This window comes from Hordeum vulgare, chromosome 1H (assembly GCF_904849725.1).
Source record: "Hordeum vulgare subsp. vulgare chromosome 1H, MorexV3_pseudomolecules_assembly, whole genome shotgun sequence".
NCBI classification, from domain to species: domain Eukaryota; kingdom Viridiplantae; phylum Streptophyta; class Magnoliopsida; order Poales; family Poaceae; genus Hordeum; species Hordeum vulgare.
The window spans coordinates 478,366,190-478,387,693 of record NC_058518.1 but is presented as its reverse complement, the minus strand read 5'-3'; the positions used below and the strand labels follow the sequence as shown (position 1 = coordinate 478,387,693).

The window sequence follows — 21,504 nt, the reverse complement described above, 5'->3', positions numbered from 1 at the left end:
ACTGTTGGATATATGCCCTAGAGGCAATGATAAATAGTTATTATTATATTTCCTGTTTAAAGATAATCATTTATTATCCATGCTATAATTGTATTGAATGAAAACATAGATGCATGTGTGGATACATAGACAAAACAATGTCCCTAGCAAGCCTCTTGTTGCCTAGCCAGTTGATCAATGATAGTCAAGTCTTTCTGGCTATATGCAAGTGTTGTCACTTGATAACTAGATCACATCATTAGGAGAATCATGTGATGAAGTATACCCAAACTATGAACGTAGCATATTGATCGTGTCATTTTATTGCTAGTGTTTTCTACGTGTCAAGTATTTATTCCTGTGACCATGAGATCATATAACTCACTCGCACCAGAGGAATACCTTGTGTGCATCAAACGTCACAACGTAACTGGGTGACTATAAAGGCGTTATTCACGTATCTCTGAAGGTATCCCTTGAGTTAGTATGGATCAAGACTGGGATTTGTCACCCTGTGTGACAGAGAGGTATCTCGGGGCCCACTCGGTAATACAACATCACACACAAGCCTTGCAAGCAATGTGACTAAGTGTAAGTCATGGGATCTTGTATTATGGAACGAGTAAAGAGACTTGCCGGTAACGAGATTGAAATAGGTATGCGGATACCGACGATCGAATCTCGGGCAAGTAACATACCGAAGGACAAATGGAATGACATATGGGATTATATGAATCCTTGACACTGAGGTTCAACCGATAAGATCTTCAGAGAATATGTAGGATCCAATATGAGCATCCAAGTCCCTCTATTGGATTTGACCGAGGAATGCCTTGGGTCATATCTACATAGTTCTCGAACCCGCAGGGTGTGCACACTTAAGGTTCGACGATGTTTTAGTATAGTTGAGTTATATGTGTGGTTACCGAATGTTGTTTGGAGTCCCGGATGAGATCATGGACATCACGAGGGTTTCCGGAATGGTCCGGAAATGAAGATTGATATATAGGATGGTTTCATTTGGTCACCGAAAAGTTTTGGGCAATTCCGACAGTGTACCGGGAGTGACGAATGGGTTCCAGGTGTTCACCGGGAGGGGCCCACCCACCCGGGAGTGAGTCCAAGGCCCTAGTGTGGCGCCACAAGTCCTTAGTGGGCTGGTGGAGTCAGCCCAAGAGGGCTATGGCGCCACATAAGAAAATACCAAAAGAAAAGAAAAAGAAAAAGGAAAGAGGGAGGTAGGAAGGAAGAGGAGGACTCCTCCTTCCCAAACTGAATTGGAGGAGTCCTCCTCCTCCTCCTCCTGGCGGCCTGCGCACCTTGAGGGACTTGTACCTCAAGGCTAGCCCCTCCCCTCCCTCTTATATATAGTGGTGGTTTAGGGCTTTTTGAGACACAACTTTGCCACGTGCAAGTCTAGCCTATACCACACAATTTCACCTCTAGATCGGATTTCTGCGGAGCTCGGGCGGAGCCGTGCAGGAGTAGATCATCACCACCACCGGAGCGCCGTCACGTTGTCGGAGAACTCATCTACTTCTCCGTCTTGCTTGCTGGATCAAGAAGGCCGAGATCATCATCGAGTTGTACGTGTGCTGAACGCGGAGGTGTCGTCCGTTCGACACTAGATCAGAACGGATCGTGGGACGGATCGCGGGACGGTTCGTGGGACGGTTCGAGGGACGTGAAGACGTTCCACTACATCAACCGCGTTTCTTAACGCTTCCCGCTGTGCGATCTACAAGGGTACGTAGATCTAATCTCCACTCATAGATGGACATCACCATGATAGGTCTTTGTGTGCGTAGGAATTTTTTTGTTTCCCATGCAACGTTCCCCAACACCCGCTGCCGATGCCGCTCTTTGGAGATGTGGACGTCCCTCTCATCCCAGGCCCCTACTTCCTATGCAGCAGTGTGTGTTCTAGCCCCCTCATGGTCCCGCTGCCGATGCCGCTATCTGAACATGTGGACGTCCCCCTCATCCCAAGCCCCTCCTTCCTATGTAGGAGTGTAGGTTCTAGCCCCCTCATGGTATCGTTGCCAACGCCGCTCTTTGGATATGTGGACGCCCCCCTCATCCGAGGCCCTCCTTCCTATGCAGCAGTGTGTGTTCTAGCCCCCTCATGGTCCTGCTGCCGACACTGCTCTTTGGAGATGTGGACGCTCCCTCATCCCAGGCTCCCCCTTCCTGTAAAGCAGTGTGTGTTCTACCCCCATGGTCCCGTTGCCGACGACGCTCTCTGAAGATGTGGACATCCCCCTCATCCCACACACCTTCTTGCTATGCAGCAATGTGTGTTCTAGCCCCCTCATGGTCCCGATGCCGACACCGCCCTCTAGAGATTTGGACGTCCCCCTCATCCCAGGTTCCTCCTTCCTATGCAACAGTGTGTGTTTTAGCTCCCTCATGGTCCCATTGCCGACGCCGCTCTCCGGAGATGTGGACGTCCCCCTCATCCCGGGCTCCTCCTTCCTATGCAGGAGTGTGTGTTCTAGCCCCCTCATGGCCCTGCGGCCGACGCCACTCTTTGGAGATGTGGACCCCCCCTCATCCTAGGCCCATCCTTCTTATGCAGCAGCGTGTGTTCTAGCCCCCTCATTGTCCCGCTACCGCCGCCGTTTTCTGGTGATGTGGACGTCGCACTCATCCTAGGCTCCTCCTTCCTATGCAGCAGTGTGTGTTCTAGCCCCCTCATGGTCCCGTTGCCGAGCCACTCTCTGAAGATGTGGACGTACCCCTCATACTAGGCTCCTCCTTCCAATGCAGCAGTGTGTGTTCTAGCCCCCTCATGGTCCCGCTGCTGACGTTGCTCTTTGGAGATGTGAACGCCCCCTCATCCCAGACTCCTCCTTCCTATTCAGCAGTGTGTGATCTAGCCACCTTATGGTCCCGCTGCCGATGCAGCTCTCTGGAGATGTCGACATCACCTCATCCCAGGTTCCTCCTTCCTATGCAGCAATGTGTGTTCTAGCCCCCTCATGGTCACGCTGCCGACCCGACTCTTTGGATATGTGGACGTCCCCCTTATCCGAGGCTCCTTCTTCCTGTGCAGCTGTGTGTGTAATAGCCCCCTCATGGTCCCGCTGCCGACGCCGCTCTCTCGAGATGTGGACGTCACCCTCATCCCATGCTCCTCCTTCCTAGCAGTGTGTGTTCTAGCCCCCTCATGGTCCCGCTTCCGATGCCGCTCTCTGGAGATGAGGACGTCCCACTCATCCCAGGGTCCTCCTTCCTATGCAGCAGTGTGTGTTCTAGCCCTTTACGGTCCCACTGTCGACGTCGCTCTCTGGAGCTGTGGTCGCCCCTCATCCCAGGATCCTCCTTCCTATGCAGGAGTGTGTGTTCTAGCCCCCTAATGGTCCCACTGCCGACGCCGCTCTCTCGAGATGCGGACGTCCATCTCATCCCAGGCACCACCTTCCTATCGAGCATTGTGTGTTCTAGCCCCCTTTTTTTCTTGTTGCGGACGCCGCTTTCTAGAGATGTGGACGTCCCCCTCATCCCACGCTCCTCCTTCCTATGAAGTAGTGTGTGTTCTAGCGCCCTCATGGCCCCGCTGCCAATGCCGCTCTTTGGAGATGTCGACGCCCCCCTCATCACATGCTCCTCCTTCCTATGCAGGCGTGTGTGTTCTAGCCCCCTCATGGTCCCGATGCCGACACCGTTCTCCGGATATGTGGACGCCGCCCTCATCCGAGGCTCCTCCTTCCTATGGAGCACTGTGTGTTCTAGCCCCCTCATAGTCTCGCTGCTGACGCTGCTCTGTGAAGATGTGGATGTCCCCCTCATCCCAGGCTCCTCCTTCCTATGGAGCAGTGTGTGTTCTACCCCCTCATAGTCTCACTGCTGACGCTGCTCTGTGAAGATGTGGACGTCCCCCTCATCCCACGCTCCTCCTTCGACAGTGTGTTTTCTAGCCCCCTCATGGTCCCGTTGCCGACGCCGCTCTCTGGAGATGTGGACGTCTGTTACAGAATATATCTCCATATGTGGTTTTGGTAATTGATGACAATTCCTATGGACTAATGGTTGCCTTAAGTTATATTTATAGGATTTGTCCATGGGCACTTGTTGACGTCCATCTGTTAAGTTCAAGTAGTTTATATGATGACCAAGATGGTATTCAAGGTATTATCCAAAGAATGGTCATAGAGACACAAGGTTGATCAAGATCTCAGACAAAGAGTAAATCAATATGATCAACACACAAAGCGTACAAGATGTACCGAGAGGGATCAAGTGATCCCATGGTATGGTAAGCATTGTCCATTACGTGTTTGTGTACTAACCCATGGTCTTCGTGAGAGTTCTATGTGGGTGTTAGGTGTGTTTCCATGGGCTTGCGTCAAAAGGAAGATCTCATACAAACCATGAAGGATGACGTCAAGTGGTGATCGTCATCAAGATTGCGGTGTGCAAGTTCAAGTGGATTAGCACCAATATATCATGCTTTAAGCTTGCCGTCCATTGTGGTGGCAATGGACTTGTGAAGATACGCTGAAGAGTGGCTCGCCCATAGTGAGTATGGGGGAGCAATCAACTAGTCTTCATCAAGCCAACGTAATCAAGAAAGGTGGTCCATCTCGAGGAAGCCAAGATCATCATCATCTAGCCCAAGAGGACGAGGTGCAAGGTATAGGTTTGCCCTTGATAGGTTTTCTGTTTTAGGATAGATTGCCGTTCTGTCAAGGGGGGCTCTCGAGTGAGTAGCTCGATCGTATCATTCGTTGAGAGCTCAAACCATTTCCATCCTTGCATCATATTTCTTGGTTCTTATTTGGTGTTTCTCTTTGTGAGTTTTAGAGCTTATGGTCATCTTCATGACAAGCTCGAGTTCATCGAAAACGGAGTCCATATGCATCTACTATGATGTTTTCGATATTGGAGTTTTTGCCGGTTCTTCATTCACATCTCTATATCTTTGGCATTTTCATATCTGCATGGTCTTAAGATTTGGATAGCTCTTTGTCGTCCTGAATCGAACAAGCTTGGGTTTGCTCGATTCGAAGCTCGTATGCGAAAGTTATGGCTGTTTCAGTGGCAAGCGGTAGTACCGCTGGCCCTAGCGGTAGTACCGCTAGAGCTGGCGGTAGTACCGCTAGCCCAGCGGTAGTACCGCCCCTGGTCAGCGGTAGTACCGCTCCAGGACTTTAGTACCGTCATCTTTGCGGCTTTACTACGTCGGACTTTTTGCCAAGACTTTCTTGGCAGTGGTTGGACCGGTAGTATCTTTGCGCTTCCATGGGCTTAGCGGTAGTATCGCTGCAGCCAGCGGTAGTACCGCTGGAGGGTCAACGGTAGTACCGCTGCAGCCAGCGGTAGTACCGCTGCAGCCAGCGGTAGTACCGCTGGGCTCGGGCTGTAAGTGGGGGTAACAGTCTGATTCCTTCCCCCACTATACAAAGGGGGTCTTCTCCCCCCTTGGTCTTATCTATCCGTTGAGCTCGTGTTCTTCCCCTATTGTTGACCTTCTTAGAGCTTGCTAACTCTCAATCCCTTCAATGATTCTTGCTTGTTCTTGAGAGAAAAGAGAGAGGAGATCTAGATCCACATCTCCACCAATCACTTTCTCCTCTATGTGAGGGTAACCCCTTGGATCTAGATCTTGGAGTTCTTTGTGAGCTCCTTGTTATTCCTCTCATATTTCTCCATTGCTTTCGTTGTTGTGGAGGGATTTGAGTGTGAGGGAGTTGACCACTTCGTGTGTTCTCGCCATTGCATTAGTTGCATCGGTTTGAGTTCTCTACGGTGATACATGGAAGTGAGAAGTTGAGAAGCTTATTACCTTTGGTACTTAGTACCCTAGATATTGTTCTTCATGGATGCTTTGGCGTCCTAGAAGCTTGGTGGTATCTCGGAGCTCAATCATTGTGGTGTAAATCTCCGGGCAAGCGTCGGGGTCTCCAATTAGGTTGTGGAGATTGCCCCGAGCAATTTGTACGGGTACCGGTGACCGCCCCCAAGGTTTGCCATTTGTACGGGTTCGGTGACCGCCCTCAAGGGTCCCTTAGTGGAATCACGACATCTTGCATTATGCGAGAGCATGAGGAGATTACGATGGCCTTAGTGCCATCTTGGGGAGCATTGTGCCTCCACATCGCTCCAACGGAGATTAGCATCCGCAAGGGTGTGAACTTCGGGATACATCATCGTCTCCGCGTGCCTCGGTTATCTCTTACCCAAACCCTTTACTTCTGCACTTTACTTTGTGATAGCCATATTGTTTATTGTCATATATCTTGCTATCACTTGGTTGTTTATCTTGCTTAGCATAAGTTGTTGGTGCACATAGGTGAGCCTAGTTGTTTTAGGTTTTGTGCTTGACAAATTAAACGTTAGTTTCATTCCGCATTTGTTCAAGCCTAAACCGTAATTATTTTAAAGTGCCTATTCACCCCCTCTAGGCGACATCCACGTCCTTTCAATGCCCCCCTCATCCCAGGCTCCTCCTTCCTATGCGGTAGTGTGTGTTCTAGCCCCCTCATGTTCCCGCTACCGACGACGCTCTGTGGAGATGTGGGCACCCCTCATCCCAGGCTCCTCCTTCCTATGCATCAGTGTGTGTTCTAGCCCACTTATGGTCCCGCTGCCGACACCGCTCTCTCGAGATGTGGACGCCCTCCTCATCCCAAGCTCCTCCTTCCTATGCAACAGTGTGTGTTTTAGCTCCCTCATGGTCCCATTGCCGACGCCGCTCTCTGGAGATGTGGACGTCCCCCTCATCCCGGGCTCCTCCTTCCTATGCAACAGTGTGTGTTCTAGCCCCTCATGGTCCTACTGCTGACGCCGATCTCTGGAGATGTAGACGTCCCCGTCATCCCAGGCTCCTCGTCCTATGTAGCAGTGTGTGTTCTAACCCCCTCATGGTCCCGCTGCCCACGTCGCTCTATGGAGATGTGGACATCCCCTTCATCCCAGGATCCTCCTTCCTATGGAGAAGTGTGTGTTCTAGCCCCCTCATGGTCCCGCTACCGACATTGCTATCTGGAGAAGTGGACGCCCCCTCATCCCAGGCTCCTCCTTTCTATGCAACAGTGTGTGTTCTAGCCCCCTCATGGTCCCACGGCCGCTACCGCTCTCTCGAGATGTGGACGTACCCCTCTGTTGGGGAACGTTGCACGGGAAACAAAATTTCTGCTACACACACTTAAGACCTATGCATGGTGATGATCATCTACGAGAGGGGAGATCGGATCCACATACCCTTGTAGATTGGTAAGCGGAAGCGTATATAACGCGGTTGATGTAGTGGAACATGTTCGTGATCCAAATCACAGTTCGTCCCGCGATCTCATCACGATTTGTCCCGCGATCCCATCACGATCCATCCTGATCTACTGCCGAACGGACGGCACCTCCGCGTTCAGCACATGTACAACTCGATGGCGATCCCCGCCTTCTTGATCTAGCAAGAGGTGCGAAGAGGTAGATGAGTTCTCCAACACGATGGCGTGGTGGTGGACAATCCAGCAGGGCTTCACCAAGCGCTGCAGAACTAATCTAGAGGAGAAAACGACCTAGAGAGAGAGGGCAGCATGTGGCTAATTAGGGTTAGGGCTGCTTCTAATTCCTCTAGTATATATAGAAGGGAGGGAGAGGGGAGGAGGCAGCCTCAAACCGTCAAGGTTTGGCCGAAATTGGAGGTGGAGGTGGAGGAGTCCACCTCCAATCCTACTCCTAGTAGGATTTCATCTTGTCTCCTTCCCTTTTTCCCTTTTTCCCCTTATTTTGCTCCTTGGCCGAGATAGCATTATTTGGTTGGCGGCACCAGCCTACTAAGGGTTGGTGCACCATCTTTAGGCCTATTAGGTTCTCTTCTGGGTGGGTGGCCCCTCCCGGTAAAACCCCAGAACCGATTTGTCACTCTCGACACTGTACCGGTAATGCCTGAAAACTTTTCGGAAGCCAAATGCAACTTTCCTGTATATCAATCTTTACCTTCGGACCGTTCTGGAGCTCCTTGTGACGTCCGGGATCTCATCCGGCTTGACGGGGATGAACATCAGCGATCCAGAGGAGCGGGAGAGGGATCCGGACGTTGAGGACGACACCGTATCCATCCGCCTCAGCGTCCAGGAGCTGCCGCAGCGACGGGAGAAGGCGTGTGGCGGTGGATACTTGTACCTCGGTGAGTTGCCGCCCTCGATGTGCTTGAGAACGGTCTCCAAGGTGCGGCCGGGGACGCCCCACCATTGGCGGCGCCCCTCGGAGTTGCGGCAGCCGCGGGGTTCGACCCCATTGGTGGCGGCGAGCTGGTCAGCGTGACATCGATCGAAGTATGCCGTTCACACCGCGTTCCTGTCGGGGACGTACCGTGGCAGGTTGCGCGAGCTCTCCGGCAGCCCCGATTGGATGCGCACGATCTCCACCTGCCGGTCAGCTCCAGTGGGCGATGATGGCACCGGGACTCCACCGGCACTCAACCTCCACGACCCCGGCACCCGCATGTGTGGCGGCGCCGGGTAGTCCGCCACGTAGAGAAGGCGGGACTCGCCCACGTGGAGGTGACGGCGGCCGAAGCCATTGGCGGCTGCTCCATCATCGGGGAAGCGTTTGACCATCTTTTTTGGGGAGAAAGAGGAATAGAAGGCGTCGATGCGAAGAATTAGAGAAGAGAGCGTCGACGGAAGAGGTGTGTGGCCATCGGAGGGGAGAGAACGCCTTATATAGCCGCAAGCGGGCGGGCACACGGAGCGGCGCCGTGTGAACGCGTGGCAAGAACCGACAAGACGTGCGACGTCGAAATGCGTGTCACCGCGCCTTCACTACGCCGCCCTTGAATCAATGGAAGGCTGACCGGCGGCGCAACCTTAGCATTGATTCCCGCGGAAAATGAGGCAACGAGGACGATGACCGTGCGCTTAGTTGCTCGCACTTCGGGCCCAACGTTTTTTCGCGCCAAAAAAGTTTCCGTCGGTGCCTTCGGACGACCCGAGCGTGCTCGGTTCGTCCTGGGACCGCCGAGGCCTATTTTGACCCTAACCGTCGAAAAAGGGCTCCTGTGGACGTGACTGTGCCGTTTCTCTCGTTGGTGGAAAAAAGTGATCAGGAGGGGCATGTTGAGGACGCGGTTGGAGATACTCTGATTCATCTCCAACAACCGCGCTAAACAAGCGCCGCGCCGCAAATTTACCAATTTTAGCGCGCGCGCAATCGGAAAAGTGTCTCCAGGGAGCGCGCAATAACCGCGCGTGCGACATATAGGGTTGGGCACGCGGTCTGAAACGTCATCGCGCGCTGCGTATTTGGGGCATCCGCTTCCGTGCGCGGCACACACGAGCGCTCGCGCCGCACTCTCTCCCACCCCTCCACCTTCGCCCCCGCACGCACCGGCGCCGGCGAACTAACCCGATGGACGCGCGCGCCGGCTCCCCCATCACCCCATCCTACAGCCGCGAACCCTCCTCCGTCGCCGCCACAAACCCTAGCACTGGGAGCGTAGGCCTAGCCTCCGTCTCCGCCCGAGCTCCTCCAACCATCAGCCTCGCGCGCGGCCCCTTCATGTTGCCGCAGATGATCTCGGCGGTTGGCATTGTCGCGCCGGCGCCGGCGCCCGCCGTGATGAAGCCCTCTAACCTCCCAAATGCGGCGCGACCGAAGAAGGGAAAGACATCCGCGAAGAAGAACAAGGCGGCGGGCAGCTCCGGCACCTCAAAGGCGTCGAGGAAGAAGCTTGCAGGGCGTGTGAGGGGCGAGGCGGCTACCGAAGCGCCGTCGAGCTCACTTGTTGAGCCGGCGGCCAACGCGCACAATGTGTTCGACGATATGCCCCAAAGGTAGAAAAATTCCCTAACTTTTTTTTCTTGTTCATTTTTGAATGCATACATATAGATACTTATTTGCTTTGTTCTATATACTTTGTAGTGTCAACGGCGATGGATACATGTCAACTATTGGTGTTGGCTCGAACAATTCACATTGGTCTCAAACCAATGACATGCATTTGGAAGACCATGAGTTTGAAGTGGACGAGGATGGTGAGGGCATTGTCGGTGCACCTAAAGTAAGAGGAGGCAACTACACCAACGAAGAAGACATCGTGCTATGTAAAACTTGGTTGGATGTGTCGAGGGATGCGTCCGTTGGAGGTGATCATAGTAGAGAGGCTTATTGGCTCTGGATGAAAGAACACTTTGATCTTTGCAACGTGAGTGGAATTGACCGCTCCGCACGATCGCTTCGCTCCTGGTGGTCGACCATCAACAAGGATTGTCAACAATGGGTGGCCGCACAAAAAGCGGTTGACAAGTTGAACCCAAGTGGCACCAATGATAACGATAGGGTAAGTGTCATTTCATCATTCCTCATGTTCATCATCATGCTTGTTGTTGGTGTTCCTTGTGCTAAATATTGCACAAACTTGTTTTGTTCATGTAGTTAAATATTGCACAAAACTTGTTCAAAGGAGAGGACAAGAAGACCAAGAAGGGAAAGTTAAAGAAAGGAAAGCCATTTACCTTGCCTCATTGCTACGAAGTATTGAAGGATGATGAGAAATGGAAGAAGCGTGACGATATTGATGATTTGGATTTGAGAAAATGACGCAAGCGAACAATTGATTTGGAAGATGAGGAGGAGGAGGATGCATCAAGTGAAGAAGGCAAGAGAAGCCCCACACCAAACTCAGTTTCATACTCGAAGCCCAAACGACCGGATGGCACCAAGAAAGACGCAAAAGAAAAGAAGAAGAGGAAAGGAGATGATGAGCTCAAAAATGCTATGGAAGCAATTGTCAACGCAAGAAAAGAAGCCAACGAGGTGAGGAAAATGGCAAAGAACCAAGATGTCGTGGCCGAGGAGAGGAGGTTGGCAGCCGAGGAGAGGAGGATGGCAACCGAGGAGAGGAAAGTGGAATTGGAGGAGAGGAAGGTGTCCATGGAGGAACCATCTAAATTGTTGGAATGGGAGAATCACTTGTTCTTCTTGGAAACATCTTTGTTCAATGATGCGCAAAAGGAGTATGTCAATCTTGCCCGTGAACAAGTGTTGATCCAAAAAAGAGCCATGATTCGCGCAATGGGAGGCGGTGGCCTTGGCGGCATGGGTGGCGGTGGCCTTGATGGCATGGGTGACTTTGGAGCCACCATGGGCGGCATGGGTTCCATGGGTGAATTTGGAGCTACCATGAAGACCACAAGAGGCATAGGTGACTTGGACGGCACGGGTGGCATGGGTGGCATGAGTTTTGCGGCTCTCATTGGCGGCATGGGTGCACCTCCGGGCGCCGGTGTGCCACCTTCCCACGATCTTGGCAACACCTTCCGAGCTTTACGTGATGAGGGTGCGGCGCGCAACAATGGAGAGGAGGAGATAGAATCGTCTTCGACGGAGTCGGATGAATCGGAGGAAGATGAGGATGAAGACGAGGATTGATTGTTGTGTTTTTCGTTTGTATCATGAACTTGTTTGCATTTTGCACTTCGTTGAATGATGTTATGGGCATGAATTTGAACTTATGGGCATGAACTTTTGGGCACGAACTTGGTTGAATGATGTTTGTGATTCAAATTTATATGCCATGTGTTTTGTGTTGAGGAAATGTGTGAATTTTGTGTCCAAATTGCAAAAAATGTGAGGCGCCGGCTGCTCACGCGCGCTCCTGGGGCTGCGCGCCCGCGCTGCATTTCAACGCGGCTGCTGAAGCCAGCGCTGTGCGCCGCGCTAAACCTGACGATGGACGCGCTGTAAATCAGTTTTTTGGACGTCGAGCGAAGCGCGTCTGTTAGAGATGCTCTAAGATAGCGGATGAATCTTCGCGCTAAATGAACGCGTTGTAAATCAGTTTTTTGAACGCCGGGCGAAGCGCGTGTGTTAGAGATTCTCTAAGGTAGCGGATGAATCTTTACTTTGAGTGTACAAGAAGCGAGATGCAAAAAAAAAAAAAAAAGTGTGTACAAGTAGCGAGATGCAAAAAAAAAAAACTCGACTCCGCTGGGGATCGAACCCAGAATCTCTGGTTTCGTAGACCAGCGCCTTATCCATTGGGCCACAGAGTCATTGACGAATGCAATCAAGCATTAACGGTCCTTCATTAGACACGAGTTACCGAGTCATTATGCGGTCAGTGGGGCCATCTATGTGATCACTTGACAACCAGACCTGACATTACAACGAACTAATAAACTACTAGTAAATGCAAACTCAGGATGCAGCTGCTCCTGTTGATGCACAGCCGGTTCCATGGCCGCGGCAAGGCCACGTCAATACGTTTCACTTCACAGTAGCACTAGCATGTAACAACAAACTAACCAAGGCACGTTGCCCTCGAGTCCTGGACACAAGTTTCCAAACCGAAGGCCATCTCCCTCACACGATCCATTTCCCCTGGACACAAGTTTCCAAACCGAAGGCGACCTTTTTTCTCTCCTTTTGAAAACATTCCATTCCACCGAATATTTGGACCGGAGGCCGACACGGTCGAGTGTAACCACGACTCTCTGCCCACCTTTTTTTTCTCTCTCTCTCGTCCATGATCCTGTCATGATTACCTCCAGCTTCACCTTGACTCCTCCTCCGATCCAGTGGTTGATCAGCCCCACTTTGCGTTCAGCTCACTTATCTCCCTGCCTAAAACAACGTCCTATTCCTTCCCGTCCCGTCCCTGCCGGTCGAATCAATTCCACCCTCGCCGACGACCGATGAGTGCGCTCTACTGCACTCGATGAGTGCGCCGGATTCGTCCTCTCCAGTCTCCAGCAGCTAGCTAGCGATGCGTCCTTGCGATTTGCCAAGGACGAGCCGGAAATTGACGGCCAGTTCGGCCACTGCTCACACGACCGGTCACCACTCACCACCCGGTTCGCTCGTACGCGCGCGTGGTGACAATCCGTTCGTCGGATCGGATCGGATCGTCACAAGGAACACAAGGAGAGACGAGGGAGACTCGAGAGGGAGTCACTATTTGGACAAGAACACTCTGCATCGCCTGTACAAGACACGGACACCGACGTCGCAACGACCTCCACCCAGGAACAACAGCTACGCGCGAACCGACGACAAAGAAAGAGAAAACATGGAGTCATCTGATGCTCTCGGCCGGGTCGATCAGCTGGCCGGCGGCCGGCTTGTCGGCGGCGGCGGAGGCGGAGGAGGGCCGGCGGCCGTCGTCGAAGTTCTTGGCGTAGCTGGCGGCGTCGTACTGGAAGGTGATCATGGGCGGCGGCGCCCTGGGGCTGTGGCAGCAGGCGCTCTTGCTCACCAGCCGCCTGAGCAGCCGCCTCCACGCCCGCCGCCCGCCGTCGCGGCCGCCGTCGCGAGACAGCAGGTGGAACCGCGCGGGGCTCCGGTGCACGGCCGGCAGCCACGCCGGGGAGGCGATGCAGCCGGCGAAGTAGGAGGACTGGCTCGGCGTCGACGGCTCACTGTCCATCTCCATGTATCTCTTCTCGGGTAGGACAGAGCGAGAGAGAGGGAGAGAGGCGCTGCCGTGGCCGAGGCGCTGAGGCAGGTGTGTGAGTGAGAGTTTGAGGTCTCAACTGAATGTGAGCGAGGGGTTCGTTTAGATAAGGTTATATACTCATGAAGGTCTCAGAGAGAAAGAGAGTTGGATTAGGAGGGAAGGGACAAAGGGGGATGCCATGACATGACATGGTTCCAAATTTTGGTCACCACTTAAAAATTCAGTTATGTTGTCTTTGGGTTCGGCCGAAAAGCACTTCTTCTTAAGTCCGACTGTCCACGTTTACTAGGTGCTTACAACAATTTCACCATGGGCTATGTGCCCCAAAAATTACACCATTGGAAACTTCTTTTAAATTTGAATCCAATGATATAAAAAAATATATTTTTTAGAAAATAAGGATGACCGACGGGCCACGGCCTCTGCATCTAAAAGATGCATACAACCGCTTTATTAATTATTTATAAAGTCCTTACACATTATTAATCAATACGTTTCACGTCATCATCTTGGCAACACCTGTCATTACTTCTATCCATTGATGAAGGGATGCAGAAAGAGCAGAATACCCAAATGAAAGGATCGATATGGTTGACTAGAGGGGGGGGGGTGAATAGACAACGACCACTTTTTAATTAAACTTAACAAGTTAGGGTTAGCAACAAAAATGTTCTCTAAAATGACAACAAGGTGGTGAACCTATATGATGCTACCAACTATAAACACTAAGGCAAGTAAGAGATAGTCTACAACAAAAGCATACACAATATAAAGATTAGAGATAACCGCAAGTGGAACCAATGAAGACGAGGATGTGTTACCGAAGTTCCTTCTCTTTGACAAGAAGTACGTCTCCGTTGGAGCGGTGTGGAGGCACAATGCTCCCCAATAAGCCACTAGGGCCACCGTATTCTCCTCACACTCTCACACAATGCAAGGTGTCGTGATTCCACTATAGGTGCCCTTGAAGGCGGTGACCGAACCTTTACAAACAAGGTTGGGGCAAACTCCACACAAAGCTTGGAGGCTCCCAACAAGACCACGGAGCTTCACCACAATGGAATGTGGCTCCAAGGTGACCTCAACCGTCTAGGGTGCTCAAACACCCAAGGGTAACAAGATCCGCAACGGATTAGTGGGGGAATCAATTTTCTCTTGGTGGAAGTGTAGATCTAGGCCTCCTCAACCAATTCCTAGGAAGTCAACAAGTTTGATTGGCTAGGGAGAGAGATCGGGCACTTTTGAGCTTAGGGAGCAACAATGGAGCTTGGGAGGGTCAAAGGTAGGGTTCTTGAGCAAGAAGAACCCTTTATATAGAGGGGGGGGATCCAACCGTTTTCCCACTCACAGCACGAGCCCAGCGGTACTACCGATGGCTGCAGCGGTACTACCACTGCCACTACAGCGGTACTACCGCTGGCTGCAGCGGTACTACCGCTGAGCCCATGGTAGCGCAAAGACACTACCGGACCAACCAACGCCAAGAAAGTCTTCGCAAAAAGTCTGACCAAGTACAGCCGCAAGGATGGCGGTACTAAAGTCCTGAAGCGATAGTACCGCTGACCAGGGGCGGTACTACCGCTAGGCCAGCGGTACTACCGCCAGCTCTAGCGGTACTACCGCTAGGGTCAGCGGTACTACCGCTAGGAGACCTTTTTGCAAGATAAGAGAAACCAGAGATGGGAACAACTCCAAAGTTGCAGGGAAAGGGGATGGAGATAAAGTGTGTGCGTGCAAGATTGGTTTGAGTCTTTAGCTTTGTGTCTTCCCCGATGTATTCGAGCTTACGAGGTTTATAATAAAGAGTATCTTAGTCAAGGGCTTTGCTTTGTGCCGCGATCAAAAGTATGAAAAGAACAATAGCATGAAAGATCATGAGATGATCTTATGGAAAGTGATAGCTTCACATTTAACAAGTATGATGATTGAAACTTGTTGAGAATAGACCAACATAGACCCGAGTCATTGTTGCAATTAATAAGAAGTAATAAGGAAAGAGAGGTTCACATATAAATATATCATCTTAGACACTTTCTATAATTGTGAGCACTCACCAAACTGTTACATGCATAGAAGTAGATGTTGGACAAGGAAGACAACATAATGAATTGTGTTTGCTTGGTTCCAAACAATGTTATATGATTAGAGATCCCTTAGCATGTGACGATTGCTTCCACCTCATATTAGCCAAAACTCCCGCACCAAGTAGAGATACTACTTGTGCATCCATAAACCTTCAACCCAGTTTTGCCATGAGTGTCCACCATATCTACCTATGGATTGAATAAGATCCCTCAAGTAAGTTGTCATCGGTGCAAGCAATAAAAATTGCTCTCTAATATGTATGATCTATTAGTGTGTGAAAAATAAGCTTTGTACGAACCTGTAATGAGGAAGACATAAAAGCGACAGACTGCATAATAAAGTTCTTTATCACAGGAGGCAATATAAAGCGACGTTCCTCCGCACTAAGAGGACACACATCCGAACCTCAAAAGCGCATGACAACCTCTGCTTCCCTCTGCGAAGGGCCTATCTTGTACCTTTACTTTTTGCCCTTGTAAGAGTGATGGTGATCTTCACCAATTCCTTATTCAGCCTTTTTCTTGGTGAACGTCATATGCTTGGGAAAGATCTATATTCTTATATCAACTTGGAGTTGAGTACTTATGCTTTATTATTGTTAACTTTACCCTTGAGGTAAATGGTTGGGAGGCAAAATTATAAGCCCTTATCTTTCTCTGTGTCCAGCTGAAACTTTGATATCATGAGTACCACGTGAGTTGTAACAATTGTGGAAAACAAAAGAGATGATTGAGTATGTGGATTTGCCTTACAAGCTCTTATTTGACTCTTTCTGATGCTGTGATAAATTGCAATTGCTTCAAAGATTATGGACTGTTGTTGGCTACTTCTCGGTAAGGTTTTTTGTTTCATACTTTGCTTTGTGAAGGAATTGTTACTTTCCCATAAGAATCTCTATGATGTATTGCTGTTCTATGTGTGATCATGGTGCCCTCATGTCCGTATTATGTTTTATCGACACCTTCATCCCTAAACATGTGGACATGTTTTGGGTCTTGGTTTTCGCTTGAGGACAAGCGAGGACTAAGCTTGGGGAGTTGATACGTCCATTTTGCATCATGCTTTCATGTTGATATTTATCGCTTTATGGACTGTTATTATACTTTGTGGAACCATACTTATGCCTTTTCTCTCTCATTTTGCAAGGTTTATTTGAAGAGGGAGAATACCGACAGCTGGAATTCTGGACTGGAAAAGGAGCAAGTCTGAGTCCTCTATTCTGCGCAACTCCAAATGCCCTGAAAATCAATGGTGATTTTTTTGGGAATATATAAAAAATACTGGGCGAAAGAAGTGTTAGAGGGGAGCAACCAGGGGCCCACAAGCCTGGTTGCCGCGGCCTACCCCCCTGGCCGTAGCAACAGGGCTTGTGGGCACCCTGGTGGCCTACTGGCCCCCCTCTTTTGCTATATGAAGGGTTTCGTCCGGAAAAAAAATCAAGGTGGAGATTTTTCGTGGATTCTCCGCCGCCACGAGGCGGAACTTGAGCAGATCCAATCTAGAGCTCCGGCAGGATGATCCTGCCGGGGAAACTTCCCTCTCGGAGGGGGAAATCGTCGCCATCGTCATCACCAACACTCCTCTCGTCGGAGGGGAGTCATCTCCATCAACATCTTCATCAGCACCATCTCCTCTCCAATCCCTAGTTCATCTCTTGTAACCAATCTCCGTCTCGCGACTCCGATTGGTACTTGTAAGGTTGCTAGTAGTGTTGATTACTCTTTGTAGTTGATGCTAGTTGGATTACTTGGTGGAAGAGTTTATGTTCAGATCCTTGATACTATTCATTACACCTCTGATCATGATTATGATTATGCTTTGTGAGTAGTTACTTTTGTTCCTGAGGACATGGGATAAGTCATGCTGATAATAGTCATGTGAATTTGGTATTCGTTCGGTATTTTGATATGTTGTATGTTGTTTTTCCTCTAGTGGTGTTATGTGAACGTCGACTACATAACACTTCACCATATTTGGGCCTAGAGGAAGGCATTGGGGAGTAGTAAGTAGATGATGGGTTGCTAGAGTGACAGAAGCTTAAACCCCAGTCTATGCGTTGCTTCGTAAGGGGCTGATTTGGATCCACTAGTTTAATGTTGTGGTTAGACATTGTCTTAATTCTTCTTTCGTAGTTGCGGATGCTTGCGAGAGAGGTTAATCATAAGTGGGATGCTTGTCCAAGTAAGGGCAGTACCCAAGCGCCGGTCCACCCACATATCAAACTATCAAAGTAACAAAAGCGAATCATATGAACATGATGAAACTAGCATGACAGAAATTACCGTGTGTCCTCGGGAGCGTTTTTCCTCTTATTAGACTTTGTTCAGGCTTGTCCCTTGCTACAAAAGGGATTGGGCCACTTGCTGCACCGTTGCTACTACTTGTTACTTGTTACTTTTCGCTTGCTACGTTTCACCTCACTACACCATCACTTGTTACCGCTACTTTCAGTGCTTGCAGTCATTACCTTGCTGAAAACCGTTTATCAGAGCCTTCTTCTCCTCATTGGGTTCGACACTCTTACTTATCAAAAGGACTACGATTGATCCCCTATACTTGCGGGTCATCAGGCCCGTAGATGGGAACCTTACGGTTTATGATGCAATTCCAGAGCTCATGGAACATCACATGAGCTATGTCGAGAGGCACACTTTCCTTAGTCCTTGCCTCCTCACACAGCAGAAGCATCTCAGCCAGATGACCATGCACCTCGTCCTTGTTGCCAATACGAGGGAATAGAGAGTTGCGGAAGACCCGATGCATGATATCCAGATGCGTGGGGAGCACACCTTTATTGATGTAATGTTGTTGCAGCCTGTCCTTGGGGGTGGCAGTAGACGAAGAAAGAGCATGAGGACGCATCCCAAGAGCATTTTCTTCCCCCTGAAAGTCGACTTTGAGGAACTTCATGAACTCCGTCCAGGAACCAATCAGCTTCTGATTACCGGTCATCCAGGTCATGGTGCGCTCGTCATCAGGTTGAAAGTGAACAATGACATAAAACTAGGCCACAATATCTGGATCAAAATCCTGTCTGAAGGTGATGATATCTGTAAGGCCAAGCTTATCAATCAAGGAGAGAGCCTTGCCAAAGTAGTCCGGATTCCGCCAAAGGTGAGCAAGGTCGATCCACTGCACTGAGACAAAGATCTTCTTGAAGGGCTTGATGATGCCACGATAGATCATGGCATGTTCCCGTGACCAAACATGATCGACGTTCTTAAGCTGAGCCTTGTCATCAACATAGGGATTTCGGGTGCGGAGTGCCAGAAAATCCCTAGGGGCCATAGTGCGAATGTTTACCCCTTTGTTCTTGGTAGCAGTCTTCTTGAAGGACCTCTTCTTAGGATTCAGACTCGAAGTGGCGGAACCTTCTGGAGCCTCTGGAGTGTGATACTGCTTAGGTTGGGTGTTACGTGCAGGATTCGAGCGACGAGCACCACCTGTGACACACAAGACACACACACCAAAAAGAGCGACAAAAGGAGTCATGGCAATGGTCAAAAAATCATAAGAAGAAACACAGATTGCCAAGAGAAATCAAAGAAAAAAATATATCCTCCTGGCGGTAGCACCGCTTGCCCTGGCGGTAGTACCGCTAGGGGGTTGAATTTCACATCTGGATATATTTGAACCCACAAAAACTACTAGATTCGTTTCAAGAGATCCACGGCTAATAAATAAACTCATTACAAGAATCACCATAGCCCTAACACATGTGGAACTCGAGATCATCTAGATGGAGACAAGCCTAGTCAATGGGATCCAAGTTTCAGATCAAATCCATGAGAAGTAAGATAAGAGCTACTAGATCTAAAACATGGAGAACTAGGACATGTCAAAATAATTGCAATGAAGAACTTAAGACCTAAAATCCCCTAAGATATCTCCTCGTTCCATCCAAAAACTAAGCACAAATCATATCCATAGATCCAAATCACCAAGCTCCTAACCCTAGAACCAAACACACCAACCAAGAGAAGAAGGGGAGGAGCTTTACCGGCGTCCATGGCACTTGACGAAGGAAGGAGGAGGGGAGCAAACCCTCTAACTGAAAGGAGAGGAGGGGCTCCGCAGAGAAAGATCGAAACGGGGGGAGTTCGATGTAGAGGGGGAGAGAGCCACGAGGAAGAAGAAGCAGGGCAAGAAAAACGGGCTCCCCCTCCTTTATATAGTCCAAGGGGTATGGGCCCAGCGGTAGTACCGCTGGGTCATATCGGTAGTACCGCTACCCTGGCGGTAATACCGCTCCCCCGGGCGGTAGTACCGCAGGGGTCCTAGCGGCAGTACCGCCGTCCTGGCAGTAGTACCGCTCCCCCTTGTGAGAACCCTAAAAAGCCCTAGTCAAGCCTCGATAGGCTGGGGTCCTGGCGGTAGTACCGCTGGGGTCCTGGCGGTAGTACCGCTACCCCTGGCGGTAGTACCGCTCAAAAAGGCACAACGAGACATAGGACTTTGTGGAGATGATGTGGGCAACGACTAGTCAGTGTAACAAAAAGATAACACCAGCAAGATATACTGACTAGTCATTTTGTATCATTTCTTCAACACGAGAGAAAGGTGGGGGCGATGGCCGAATCCACCTATGTTTGAGACAAAGGTATGACACCGCGACGAATTATCCTTGGGTTCATGACCAACGCTCGTCTTTGAAGCACAAGTGCCATTTCATAATGGCCAAAGTGAAAGACTTGATCGATTTATGCATAATGTGGGAGGGAAAGTTCACTGAGAGAACAACACTCCCCCTATGTCCATACCTACACCTAGAACAAGATGTAATGCAGAGTGAGGTGCAGAGTGCCTAGTTTCAATCCACATTACTTGAATCAATGATATTTAACTCATGCCTTTACTCCCGGAACCTTGCTTCATCTAGGGGCTTAGTGAAAATATCTGCAAGTTGCTCTTCAGTGTTGATGAAGTGAACCTTGATTGTTCTGCTGTGCATCCCTTGCAACGGCGCCAGAAATACTTCTGCTACCTCACAAAGATCCCCGGCAACGGCGCCAGGAAGTAGTTGTGTCGACGGCACCAGGAATCCTTCAGCTACGGCTCCGCCTTAAGGGACTTCCTAGGCAAGTATGCAAAGGATTTCCCCCGTGGCCTTGGAGCCTTGCGTTGGTGTTCCCTCGAAGCGGAAAGGGTGATGTAGCACAACGACGGTAAGTATTTCCCTCAGTTTGAGAACCAAGGTATCAATCCGGCGGAAGAGTACCTCGAGATCCTGCACAAACACAAAAGCTTGCACCCAACGCTATGAAGGGGTTGTCAATCCCTTATAGATTGTTTGCCAAGTGAGAACTGAAAGCAACAAAGTAACAAAGCAAAGTAAAAGCGGAGATGTAAACGATGGATGTGAATAGACCCGGGGGCCGTAGTGTTTACTAGTGGCTTCTCTCATGAAAGCAAGTAGACGAAGGGTGAACAAATTACTGTCGAGCAATTGATAAAACTGTGCAGAGTTGTGACGATATCTATGCAATGATTATTTCTATAGGCATCACGTCCGAAACAAGTAGACCGATACTTTCTGCATCTACTAGTATTACTCCACACGTCGAACGCTATCCAGCATGCATCTAGTGTATTAAGTCCATAAGAACAGAGTAACGCCTTAAGCAAGATGACATGATGTAGAGGGATAATCTCAAACCAATGATAAAAACCCCATCTTTTTACCCTTGATGGCAACTGCTTGATGTGTGCCTTGCTGCCCCTACTGTCACTGGGAAAGGTCACCACATGGCAGAACCCAAAACCAAGCACTTCTCCCATTGCAAGAATCATAGATCTAGTTGGCCAAACAAAACCCAAGACTCGGAGAGACTTACATGGATATCAAATCATGCATATAAGAAATCAGCAAAGACTCAAATATATATCATAGATAATCTGATCACAAGTCCACAATTCATCGGATCTCGACAAACACACCGCCAAAGAATATTACATCGGATAGATCTCCATGAAGATCATGGAGAACTTTGTATTGAAGATCCAAGAGAGAGAAGAAGCCATCTAGCTACTAACTACGG

General features: G+C 49.9%; 1 protein-coding gene and 1 non-coding gene across 2 annotated transcripts; both read right to left on the bottom strand.

The window, feature by feature from the left end:
- Positions 1 to 11,905: 11,905 nt before the first annotated feature.
- On the bottom strand, positions 11,906 to 11,978 carry TRNAR-ACG. Its single transcript has one exon. It is a non-coding gene; the product is annotated as a tRNA-Arg (tRNA).
- Positions 11,979 to 12,853: 875 nt separating this feature from the next.
- LOC123416232 lies at positions 12,854 to 13,615 on the bottom strand. Its single transcript, XM_045106785.1, has one exon. The coding sequence runs from the start codon at positions 13,355 to 13,357 to the stop codon at positions 13,001 to 13,003; it is 357 nt and encodes a 118-aa protein (XP_044962720.1). The 5' UTR covers positions 13,358 to 13,615; the 3' UTR covers positions 12,854 to 13,000.
- Between the last annotated feature and the right edge of the window lie 7,889 nt (positions 13,616 to 21,504).